At 50.2% G+C, this 12,326-nt stretch overlaps 4 protein-coding genes across 4 annotated transcripts; 2 read left to right on the forward strand and 2 right to left on the reverse strand.

Moving 5' to 3' along the window:
• Window positions 1–65: 65 nt before the first annotated feature.
• Window positions 66–3,559, reverse strand: FSUBG_11261 (Hco3-transporter family; the record flags this gene model as incomplete). The annotated part of the gene is made up of 7 exons (XM_036675925.1): window positions 66–116; window positions 248–517; window positions 578–1,167; window positions 1,233–1,288; window positions 1,665–2,913; window positions 2,974–3,089; window positions 3,153–3,559. 7 exons carry the CDS (start codon window positions 3,557–3,559, stop codon window positions 66–68), a joined length of 2,739 nt encoding a protein of 912 aa, XP_036533278.1.
• Window positions 3,560–4,265: 706 nt separating this feature from the next.
• FSUBG_11262 (MTG1 Peripheral GTPase of the mitochondrial inner membrane essential for respiratory competence) lies at window positions 4,266–5,183 on the forward strand (the record flags this gene model as incomplete). Its single annotated transcript, XM_036675926.1, has 1 exon — window positions 4,266–5,183. One exon carries the CDS (start codon window positions 4,266–4,268, stop codon window positions 5,181–5,183), a length of 918 nt encoding a protein of 305 aa, XP_036533279.1.
• Window positions 5,184–5,589: 406 nt separating this feature from the next.
• On the reverse strand, window positions 5,590–7,534 carry FSUBG_11263 (CTI6 Cyc8-Tup1 interacting; the record flags this gene model as incomplete). Its single annotated transcript, XM_036675927.1, has 3 exons — window positions 5,590–6,212; window positions 6,263–6,855; window positions 6,981–7,534. 3 exons carry the CDS (start codon window positions 7,532–7,534, stop codon window positions 5,590–5,592), a joined length of 1,770 nt encoding a protein of 589 aa, XP_036533280.1.
• Window positions 7,535–9,437: 1,903 nt separating this feature from the next.
• FSUBG_11264 (uncharacterized protein) lies at window positions 9,438–11,451 on the forward strand (the record flags this gene model as incomplete). Its single annotated transcript, XM_036675928.1, has 3 exons — window positions 9,438–10,308; window positions 10,661–10,840; window positions 10,892–11,451. The coding sequence occupies 3 exons, from the start codon at window positions 9,438–9,440 to the stop codon at window positions 11,449–11,451; spliced, it is 1,611 nt and encodes a 536-aa protein (XP_036533281.1).
• Between the last annotated feature and the right edge of the window lie 875 nt (window positions 11,452–12,326).

Consider the following 12,326-nt stretch of genomic DNA (forward strand, 5'->3'; position numbering starts at 1 on the left):
TACCAGAGGGAAGTCTCCCTCTTGTTATTGGATATGAGGCTTATGAAGAATTGAACCCCAGATCCTTACTGTTCACGGTCCTTGATCTGATCCATGCGCAGGGAATGCCACTGTATCTATAAATATTCTGTCGTGTGCGTATATGAGGCTGTACAGAGCTTTTTGTCAGATATCCATTCCATGCCCGTCCAACGATGTGACGGCAGTCTGAGCGACGAGGACTTCGGTGACACATCGTCCCTCATACATTCAAGCCCTCCCTTTTTAGCTTCGCATACAGAGCGTCTTTATAAGCATCATAACCAGGTACCATAACGCCTTCACCTGTTGGAACTGATGCATTGAAGAGTGGCACTACTCTCGTTGCTCCCTTGGTCACTTCGAGGATGGTACCGTTGCCATACTCTGGGTTGACGACAAGTTGCCACATGCCGCGAGCCACTTCTAGAGGATCTATCAGAACTGTATCATCGTCTAGCATGACTGCTTTGGTTGGGTCTTCATGCCACAGAGGAGTCTAGTGGTAGCCATGCATTAGCAGTCTTCAAAAGGCTCACAAAGACTTTGGCGAGCTTACCTCTACTGCGCCGGGAGCAATACAGCCGACTCGAATACCAAGTTCATCACGCAGTCCCCCCAAAGCTCTCACAAACCCATGCAAGCCATGCTTACTCGCAAAGTACAAGGGTGTTGCTATGCCAGCTAAGTAGCCTGCCATACTGCCAACATGTACAAGGCATCCCTTCTGCTTCGTCTTTGTCCAATGCCCGATAGCCAGTTGACTGAGCCGAATGGGAGATACCAAGTTCACATCCAAGACTGCATAGTGTCCAGGGTCCGCATTGGCATCATCTCGAGAGACACTATCCTCGTTGCTCTCAGTTTTCGGAGGTTCCCAGAAGGAGGACCATTGAGGCTCGAACAGACCGGCTCCTGGGACAACAACATCGACAGTTGTGAACTTTTCTAAAGCCTTCTTCCAAGAAGCCGTCAACTGTGGCCAAGATGTAACGTCGGTTTCTTGAAACAAGACCCCGGCTTTGCCATCGACGCCGGGGAACGGATATTGCTCCAGGAGTTGTTGAGCTTCGGGCCGCAATTTGAGATCGGCAATGAAGACCGAACATCCATTGCCTAGGAGCATACGGACAAAACACAAGTTGATACCTGTGCTTTGTGGTCAGTCAATATAATTCCTTGCAAGTCTACATATGTATTTGGCATGTGCACACCTGAGCCACCACCAGTGACAAGCGCGGATTTCCCCTGCACAGACGTTGACATATTGCTTTTGATTAGAAGTGTTTCACTTCAAGGTTGTTAAATTGTTGGTGATTCGATCGCCAGCGAGGGCCCAGTGACGCGAGTTGTATCTTTCAGGACTGTATGGTCCCTACTTCAACCGTTGTATGGATCAGCGTTGCAGTTGCTCACTAAACTGTTTTGAATAAGAGAGTTGATAGTAGAGAGAAGAGTGAACTGAAGTGCAGTTTATGCGGGGTAGTCTTATCATCGTATGAGAGGCACCACGTACCGGGGGACATGCATGGGCTGACGAATGAATCTACTGCGGAGTTGATATGGGTTTCATGCAAAGTCTAATCTTTATGTATCTGGATATGGGTATTCTGACCCCTGTTACTAGCAGCAATATGTTGTCTCACCTCCTCTCTGAAGCCTTCTCCTCATCTCCAGATCCTTGCACCTGCATCGTCTCTGAATCCGAATCCTCCGGTTTGCCCTCCCGACAAGCCCATCCATCCACTAATCGCAACGTCTCACGGCTCCACACGCGGTTCATGAGCGACAATCGGACGGGAACTAAAGCGATGATGATCAGAGGGAATGCAGGGGCCGCAACTGTCAGCGTCACCCCAAATACAATGCCTGTCATGATGATCTGTGTGATTGTGTACATGTGAATACCGGACCAGCTAACATTATCAGGGAGAGCAGGGAGATCAGATGGCGGCGTGAGTAAGTTTACAACTCTTTCCAGAATAGGGTTGACAGTTAGAGACTGGTAACCCATGAAGAGGAACAGACCAGCCAGCACTGATGTCTGTGTGAGACCCAGAAGCCTTTGCAATGGGGGGGACACAAAGACCAGAATAAGAGAAGCTTGAATGAAGTGAGAATATCTCTGCTCATATGTCCTTGCGACTGGCCGAGGCGAGCCTGGCTGCTCCCCTTCTTCGGCAGGAGGACTCTCAATGACATAATGCATCAACGATTCTGAGTGAAGCGGTGCTTGAGGCAACAGGCCGTTTGCAGGAGGAATACCAAGAATACCACAAAGGATGGTGGTGGTTCCTAAGAGGGCAACATCCCAAGCATACCCGCCTGGCTTTTTGGTTCCATATCGTTCCACGGTGCAGATAATGCTGCTGATTTCGTGGTCAAAGTAGAACAAGACGGTGACGATGGCGCCCGGGATCATGGACAAGAAGACCCATTCGATAGGTATCTCCCAGAAGCGAACAAAGAAAGTTGTTCTGTCTGGGTTTGTTGGTCGAAAGCTGGTTTGGACTTCGAGCCGTATATGATCTAATGATGCCAGTTCCCCGATATATGGAATTCCGATCCAGATGATGATGGAAATAGCAGCGGCATATTCTGTAAGTCCAAGTCGAACGTATCGATGGAGCATAGGCTTCCACGAGTTTGCTGTGGACAGCAAAATGGCCAGGAGACACGTTCCCACCGCTCCAAGAACAGCATATAGAAAGGCAGCAAGGGAGACTCGAGCGTGGGTTCGCTTCAGCTCCATTGCCGCCTTGTGGAAGTAGATGACACTGTTGAGGAGTGAGAAGATGTCGGCGCTGAAATGGGTGACATATTGCATGGTCCAGTCATGCGCGTTGAAGATGGCGAGGAGATAGTGCATCCAACCAGCGTGGATTAGGGACCATGCTATGACTGGTAGAAATTCGACCTGGGAGGTGTTAGTCTAGTTAACGGCCACCAGTATACATGCACTGTATTGTCGACTTGCATGAAAGTGTGTCTCGCATAGTTCGTAGATGTTCTCGGCCAGCACTGAGAATGGGCCTGTAACACCCAGAATGGTAAGAGGTTGACCCGAGAAGCTAGGAGATCTTGTCAATATGTATGTCTAATGCAATACAAAAGAGTGTCCACATGTTACTGACAGAGAAAAGATGAGGCCGCATAGTCCAGTGCTGAACACAACCTCGATGGTCCCCCACGATTTGCCGGTCAGTGTGTATAGATCACTGGCGAAAGTGATGCCAGGGAGAAGGTTTGTGAAGAAGATGTAGACTGCACTTGCAACCACCTGTTGGTTGAATACCTGCCAATCTGACAAGTATCGACTCTTGAGGTTGACAACATCTTCCTTCAGCAGTCGAAAGGGCCGAAGTTTCCCATGTCTTGCAAAGTACCAAGATGCTCGCCCTCCTCCGTTTGTAGGGCTCGAGGCATCATCCTCAGCTGGGGCATTTTGAGTGTTTGGTGTCATGGTATTTCCAGAGCCGAGCGTTGGCGTCCACTCGACGACATTGATAGTGTCTTGGATAGGCTGCTCTGGCCCAGCCATTGTTCACGTCGGTCCTGATACAAAGTGACAAGACAGGATTTGTCGTTTCTGCAAAGGATTTGAAGCACATGTTGGAAAACTCCCATGGTCGATCCCGGGGGCTCTGAGTCAACTTATCATTCTCTCAGTCTCGCTATAACTTAGCCTTTGTTCAGTGAAAAAGCTCAAGCCCAGTCTTGGCCTTTTCTTGGCTCTGGCGAGTTTCCTTGGCTTTCTACAACCTTTTTGCCCTTGTCGGTGCCGTAAAGGGCGAGGCGGCACTTGGTTGTATCTCCCCATGCTGTGTCCTAAACAGCGTGGGCAATTCTCCAATACCAATTGGTTCAACAGGTTCTCGACGATAAGGCACTAACCGAGAGCTGAGCATGACGTAATTCCCTTCATCTCCAGCTCTTATCGGCACGTGCGGAGGGGCGAGGCTGAACATGGTGGGGCGCTAAGGCGAGGCTGGGGATCAGATTTACATCATGTCCTCTTTTTCAGGGTCCTCCTCATCCTATCACACCTCAATGCTCCACGATACCCAACTCGACAAGCCACGGCGCTTCTTCAATCCCCTTTTGAACAAGACACACACCTCGTAAAATCATACTGAATCGAAATAATGGCACATTTTGTCCCTCGGCAGAGTTTTGTCGTACCGAACTCGATACCGAAAACATACTTTATCGGCCATCATGCCAAGGGCTTCAGCGACATGACAAAAATGAAGAGCCACATCTCTCTTGCTCTCGAATGCCGCGACGCTCGGATCCCTTTCACATCACACAATCCCAATCTCGATCGCATCATAGCCGGCAACGAGCGAATCATCATCTACACAAAATGCGATTACACGACAGACACTCCGAATCTCCAAAACACGCTGCGCAAGATTTACGGTGACAATATCATCTTCTGGGACAAGCTCAGACCCTCTACGACAGATAAGCTACTCAAAATGATCAAGAGCGCTGCGGTAGCTCACGATTCAATAGTCGGTTTGCGGGCCATAGTTGTCGGAGTGCCCAATGTCGGCAAGAGTTCAGTGCTCAACGCCCTACGCTTCAGAGGCATACCGGGGAAAACGGCCAAGGTAGCCAGGACGGGAGGCCAAGCAGGCGTGACGCGCAAAATTGGTACAAACGTGCGCATCCTCGACCCAGAGGGGAAGAGTAAGGGCGTAGGCCTAAATGGTGCCTTTCTGGTGGACACCCCTGGCGTCTTCCCCCCCTACGTTCGTGACGGCGAGGCTATGCTAAAATTTGCGCTCGTCCAGGGCATAAAAGACGGGTTAATACCAACCGAGATACTGGTGGATTACCTCCTCTACCGGATGAACCTCTTCAAGCCGACCTTGTATAGCAGATACTGCGAACCCACCAACGATGTTCATGAGTTCCTTACCGCCGTTGCTTGGAAAGATGGCCTAATAAAGCTAAAGGGCGTTCCTGATTTGCAATCGGCCGCTTCCAGAATCCTACACTTATGGCGACATGGGAAAATGGGCAAGTTTGTGCTGGATGATGTATCTGACGAGGGATCAGAGAGGCATCAGCAGTCCATAGACAACCCTCCTCTGAGTCTAAATCAAGCAAAAAAACAGAAGAAACAGGCGATTGCACAAGAAAAGGCAGGCGCCTAGCATTCTCAGGAATTCATTTCTGTACCATACGTTCGTTGTATACTAGAGCATACTCCATGTACACTATTTAAGCCTATTCTGTCATCTCGTGCCAAACTTGATTCGAGTTGTCCTCCTCCATGTCTCTCTCAAATTGTGCAAAGACGCCAATGACCGAGCCCTCGGGCCGTACTAGGGTATATATAGAAAGGTAGCTGGAACAACAGCTTCGCCTCCCGAAGCGATTCCATAGAAAGAATAATATCGACCACAGATTATGGACAAGCTCATACAACTTTGCCTGCTGCATCTGCTGCGGATACTGGTGACGCCCCTTGATGCTCCTAACCGTAAACGCCTTAAATAAAAAATCGAGCGCAGATCCCTTGTCTCATCATGAAGGACCTACTGAAACAAAATGCTGCCTTCAGGTATACTGATTCTGCCACTTGACCATATCTCGTGTCAGGACATCCATCATCTCTATACAGTTCAGATCCTTAAAATCTTTGCCTCCGGAAGAGTCTACTGTATCCTCATTCTCTAGAGAATGGGAATCTGAGGACTTTTGCGGCGATGCTTCTGCGTTGCTTGCGTTTCCGTTCGTGCCTGGGATTGCTTCCGCTGCAAGGTCCACTTGGGTCCTTGAAATGAAATCCATTATGGCGCCGACACGCCGCTTCATATCCACCATATTCAGCTTGTGGTGTAAGGCGGGCTTTGACTTGCCATGTCGATGTTCACTTGTGGGTTTCGTATGTGTAGGGGTGGGTTCTTCGCCGTTCTTTTGAATGTCCCTTGACATGGATCGTGCTGGGGATTCGCCATCCACATCGCGATCCCTCGTGTATTGGTTTCTGCCTTTGCCCTTCTTATGTGTAGCTCTGCCGCCGCGCTTGGCGGTGCTTGAGACCGTCTGGTTGCTCGCAGGGGGTGTGTCGGGAACGGGCAGCGCAAGTGCAGGGGTTTCCATAATAACTGGTGTCTCGATGCTTTTGGTGGCGGGAGGTTTAGCCACGGCGGGAGGTGTTTCCTCTGAAGGGTCAGAATCTATGCAACGATCAGGACCCTGCTTAATCAGAATGTACGTTCAAACTTACCCTCTCCTCGTCGCCTTTCCGCGCGGCCTTTCCTTTTATCTGCAGCTTCCTGTCGCTGGCGCTCTTTATCCTCCTTCTCCGTCTTAGTTCGCTGGTTCTTGCTGTTACGAGCGTTCTTGGCTCCATTTCGAGTGTTAACATCGTCATCTGATTCGTTGTAACTTTGAGCCTCGACCAGCTCAGTGGGGGGTGAAGGTGACATCGAATTGGTTCTCTGTCGCTTTACACTTAACGGGTTCCTTAGTGATGCCAGTTTCTCATCCCGTGGCCGGGCATTCACAGCGACTGATTCTTCACTATCGCTTCGTCCCCGTTTCGCTCGTCGGGTCATGGTTTCTTGTCCATCTTGAGGGACATCTTCTTTACTTGCTTCAATGGCGCGCAGGAGTTGCTCGTCTTCATAAGCTCGGTCGCGGCTATTCATTGTGGATCGACGTTTCGAGGTTTGTGAGGCGGAAGTTGGGCGCGAGTTCTTGCTCGTGCCAGTCTTGGGTGAGCGATTGCCTTCCTTGGCAATTGAGGTGGCTCGAGACGTTGCGCGCGACGGCCGGTTATGGGGGACATACTTGGACCATTTTTGGCTGAAAACAAAACTTGTCAGTAGTCAGGTTCGTAGGAGGGCCATCAACATGCATTGCCCGGGAATCCAAGCAGCCAGAAGTTTCAGACATGAAATCCGTCTTGACAGCAAAAACAACAAGATGGTAAATTCACTTACCCGTTGCTTGCAGTGTATATTTTATGAAGATCTTTGCGGCATTGCTCGCAAAAATATTCCTCGGGGGAGCTCTCAGCGCTAAAGATGCCAACACAGGCGCCGTGCTGCCAGACCTTGCAAATGTCGCATTGAACGAAGAAGCCGGTAACTTCTTCAGTAAATTCTATGGCATTGAAGAAATCCAGGTCGGCACCTTCCACGGGTGGGCGGCCCGGGTATTCTTCTACATCACAGATACATCGCACGGCTTCGTCCTCCTCTTCTGGGAGGTCGTCGCTGCCATTCGCCATTCCAAAATTATCGGGTTTCGAAGTCTTATCGTTTTCGTCTTCGTGGTTGCGCTTTCGCCTTCGACCGAGGAGGGTATCGTCAAGATCTTCAAATGGCTCAGAGGACAAAGAGGCACTGGGTGTAGACTTGTTGGAAGAGGGTTTGGCGACTGATCTCGTATTCCTCTCAACTCGACCAGACGTGCTTGAGGATACAGATGACTGTTGGGATTGTGAATTGGTGGCGCGGGCTCTTGATGACCGTCGCGGCGAGGGTGGTGCCATTGAGGGAGCCGGGTCACCGATCTGAGGTGACAGAGGAGAAGATGGACGAAGGAGGACGAGGGAGAGGTTGTGGGAACCGACAACGGCGCGTGGAACAAAATAGAGTAGATGTGCTCTTCCCGGCGCCGATCGAGAAGTTGAGAGGAAAGGAAATCGCGAGAATTGGTGGTGGTGAGCAAGGAATAAAGATTGTTGAAGCTGGCTAGGTAGTGACCAGCGACGAGTGCGACTACTGAAAGAAGAATGTCAAGTAAGGGCGACGGTATCGAAGGACGGATTGGCAAGCAAGCATGTCGAGACCGAGTGAGAACGCCGTGGTCATGACACGGAGAGTTGCCGCAACGATGAGTATGAGAGACGAGTGGGTGGAAGCTTTCTTCGGAACGAGGAGGAGGAAGAGGACGAAGAAGCCCGGGCATGGGCATGGGCATGTGTGGTGGGCAGGAAGGTGGGCGCGGGTCTCACTTTGCTTGGGATCCTTCCCAAAGCAAAAGCCGGTGGAACCACTGCGCGGCCACCTGCAGAACATAAAATTATAGCGCTCGCTGTGCAGACTGAGCTCACTAACAAGCTCAAACTACAGGGGTCTTTTGGGGTTCACGAACCTGAAAGCCTCTTACGGAGGCAAGGTTTAGTGCCCACTCACCGCTGAGGTGCAGCTCATCAGAGTGACCAGGCGGCTATTGGCCGGCTTCCAGTTTGAGACTCTGAGAGCGGATTGTTTCCGCATCATTTACGGAGTATACCTTGGACTGTTTCCATATTAATTGCCCTACCATGCATGCCCTGCAGTTTCTGATTACCTTAGTGACATCAGGAAAATATTGAATACCATGTTGTTCGAGTGAGCCACAAAACAGTTGTTTTACCACGCTGCAGCTCGGTATTGGTAGATTACTCAGGATGGGTTTACGCATAAAAGCATCAGAAAGGTACAGTTGAAGCTCAGAATCGTAAACACCAATCAGGGTCGTCCCTTTTTTTATTGTGGCTGCTGTCAGTAGGAATTGGAGAAGACGGGAAGGCGGGACAAGTCATGGTCAATAGGTATTACCTTCATATATTGGAGGCACCAGTCTGATTACCTAACCCGCCACCTCCCAACGGCCCTGCCTCTAAGGTACCTTAGCACCTCCACAGATTAGTACCTAGGTGGTGATTCAATCACACTCAAATACAGCAACCTTGAGGGCGTTACGGACTTCAGATTGTGTTATTCTGGCTACTCGCTTTGATAATTCTTGCTTGATAAATTTTGTCTACTTTTTGTGCCTACTGTGGCGTCTACGCTCATATAAAGCCATCCTTCGTGTCCACGAACACCCCCTCCATCACCCCGTCCATGACTGGGTAAGCGAGCCCCGACCTTGAACGACCAAGAGCGAGCGAGTCTGGCAGTCATTCGTATACCTGCTACAGGAATCGATACAAGTACGAAACGAGCCGAGCTGGTGCAGACTGGTACTCGTGCTGTGCCGAACACTCAGTCGTGATATCGGCGATATGTTCTGACCCTCACACAGAACGTTTTAGAGCCCGACCGAACCAAGTCTACCCCTCTGAGCTTCGAAGAGACAGGCATTCTTTTGCAAATCACGGTGTTTTTTTTCTCTGCGACTTGTATAACTAGTATTGCAGTATCAAATTTGTTTGCCGCCAACGAATTGTACAAGCTCCGACCCCTCGTTTGGCAGCACTTGCCCTTCGACTGTCGTGTCTGTCGTCGTTTAGAACAGAGTCTACCTAGGTATACAATGTTCGATGGGTACGCTCTCCATTTGTTTTGAATTTGGCCCGTCAGTTGCCAATGTAGCAGGTGTTGATCCTGCAACTGCTTTCAACTGCCAGCAAGGCTGAGCAGCTTCTGACGGTGTCAACAACTCTTCCAATACCATCTGCGACCATGTCGAACTTCGCTATAATTGTGGCGATTCTCTTCATCGCTCTGGTGATCTACGTGCTAACGCGAAATGTTCGTTCACGCGCAGGTCACAATCTCAACATGTCGCCAGATACCGTATCGTCACTATTCCCAGACCGACCGATTCGGCCGTTACCGAAACGTCGACTGCGCGAGAAGCTCTCACCAGGGACCGTAGAGACAATAGCGTATCCTCCTTCAACTCACGAAACTACGCCTCTCTTTTATTACCCACCATACAACTTCAGGGAAAACACGAGCCCGCCACGGGCATGTTCTACAAGCCCATCTCAACAAACTCGTCGAGCGGAGGAGGGCTGCAACTATACCCCTCGACGAAACGGGCTGGGGCTGCCAGATGTCGACGATGAAGAGCCGGCTTTGCGAAGCACTCTTGTTACTAGATCACCCCCGGAGATCTTGACTCGCGGGACTCAACGATCCTCAAAGCCAGATATCTCTGATCCACAACCGCCGCTTTCCGCAACGTCCTCTGTGGATGGTTATGACGTATTTGAAAACACGAACAACAAAAAGAAGCGGAAAATTCCTTCCGTTGGGGAGCTTTCTGTTAATGGTACCCAGGGCTCGAATAATGAGATTGCCATTTCGGCTAGTGCAGGACATTCTCCTACCGAGGAATCGCATAACGACCGGGCGCACTCCCACTCAGTCTCGCATCCAACGACAGGCACTTTTTCATCCAACAATCAGGGGATATCAGGGCCTGGGCGGGGCAGGCTTGGGCGTTCGAGGAATGGCAGAAGCCCGCTGCGAGCGTTGTCTGATGGCAATAGTAATGCATGGGCTGGACGAGGCTCAAAAGCCACTGCATCTCAGTGGACAACGGGCGGTACGTTAATCATTCTCTACTTTGTTCATGCTTTGTTGCTGTGCTTCCAAACCTCTACACGTGGATTTATCACTAGCGTTAGCATTCGGCTGAGTTTCTAAACACGTTATGCCGCTACGTCTTTCGTTATGGAGAGGCTGTTCAGCCATGGAGTTTCCTGCTCTGCGCTCCATAGCTTTCGGCTAACAGCATAAAACGGAACGGAGACTTGCACACCATCTTCCATATCTCTTCCGGTGACAATTTGCACTGCCGCCGGGCTGGTGGGATTCCCCCCCCCCCCCCCCCAATGCTTCTTCCACAACTGCGCATCTTCCTTATAACTGAAAGCCAGCTGCTAACGTGAACACAGAGCAAGAGGGCAGTGGTATAATATCAAATGCTATCGCAAACGCCGAGAAACTTCGACCTCAGGGACAGGAGAACGTGAGTCTGCTTCAGCAATACTCTATCGCAACAAGATCGACTCCAGCATCGACCCAGTTTACTTTCACCTGTGATTCCCAAGTTCCTGGCACGATTCAGTGGCCTGGTGAGTACATGTTGTACAGTCGAGACTTTGATTTACTGACATAGCCGCTAGGCCACTCGAGCAAGCACAGCATGTCCACTCAGACTAGCCCTGGCTCCCTACCACCCGGCAGTGTTGCCCCTCACGATGGGTCTTCCGTGGCAGCTAGTCGAGGCTCCGGAAGTTCTCGTCGAGACAGCAAACGACGCCTAGACAGATCACTCGAAAGGGCTGCGCGTCGTCGTCGTCAAGAGGCGCGGCGGGATCCCGCCAAAACAGCTGACGAATGGATTTGCGAATTCTGTGAATACGAGATGATATTTGGAGTACCACCCAAAGCCTTGATCCGACAGTATGAGATGAAAGACCGCCGTCGCCGACAGGAAGAAGCAGATCGCAAACGACTTCTCGAAAAGGCCAAGGAGAAAAGTCGGAAAGCCAGAAAGAGCGGCAAGAAACCTGCATCTCGAGGAGAAAATGCGGCCGCCCAGGACCCGCCTCAGGAGCCCAGCACATCTGAGGACATGTATCACAATCATTCAAATCAGTCAGGACCAGACGAGAACCATTTCCCGGATTCCCCAGGGGATCGCACTGGGCCAGACATACCGACTGAGGTCCAGTCATCATAGTTTGCAAGCATGATTCATGGGAAGGGCTGCTCCCAGCAATCGCGGTGCTCCCTATTTCAGCCTTGATGATTGGGATACGTCGGCGGCCAACAAAGCTATGAAAGGTGATGTGTACCTAGAAGTCATCAATGAACCAAGACACTGCGGTATCTGGCATCTGAAAATGAGGTACTCTTGCTCTTGAAGATGGAGAAAGGGGCAGAAGCCCTGCCTACGACAGGTTTCTTGCTTGTTACGATTGGGGGAAGTGTGGATAACAAGAGACTGAGCTCCTCGGTGGGGAGGCGGCTCAGTAACGAGACGAAAGTGACATTTGGTTTAAGGATAGGTAGAATGTTGTAGCTTGGGCCACGACAAACAACTCTTGGGTTCAATCAGTCAGCCAGAACAAAGTCACATTGTATGATAACAGGGCTATCCTAACTTGTTCAACCTTTGTTAGCCACACATTGCTTGCCTGTTTTAACTTGTGAATATGCACAGACAACTACTGCAAAATTGCATGAAAGCGGCTTGACCAAGGTACGATTGAAACGTCCTAGTCAAGCAAGCTATGACGTCAGAAAGCTGGTCAGTTCAGCTGGAGATTCATTTTTTGAGGTGGGTTTTGATCTACGGAGTAACTAGGATATGCGGAGATACGGGGCTTTATTATTAGCTTACATCAAATCCATCCATGGTTAAGAACTGAGGAAGTCAAGAGTGAATGATTGTGTTTGCAGTAGCATACATACTGAAAAGAATGCTTTATAAGACTGATTGGATGCATACGCCCTGAGCAGTGCATCTTCTTCTGATGATTTAGGTACTACGTATGGACTGTACTACAATTAGTCCATCCGAATCCCGATACCTGTTGGCTCGAGCCGGGGGGG

Source organism: Fusarium subglutinans, assembly GCF_013396075.1.
Source record: "Fusarium subglutinans strain NRRL 66333 chromosome Unknown NRRL66333_c0000210, whole genome shotgun sequence".
Lineage (NCBI taxonomy): Eukaryota > Fungi > Ascomycota > Sordariomycetes > Hypocreales > Nectriaceae > Fusarium > Fusarium subglutinans.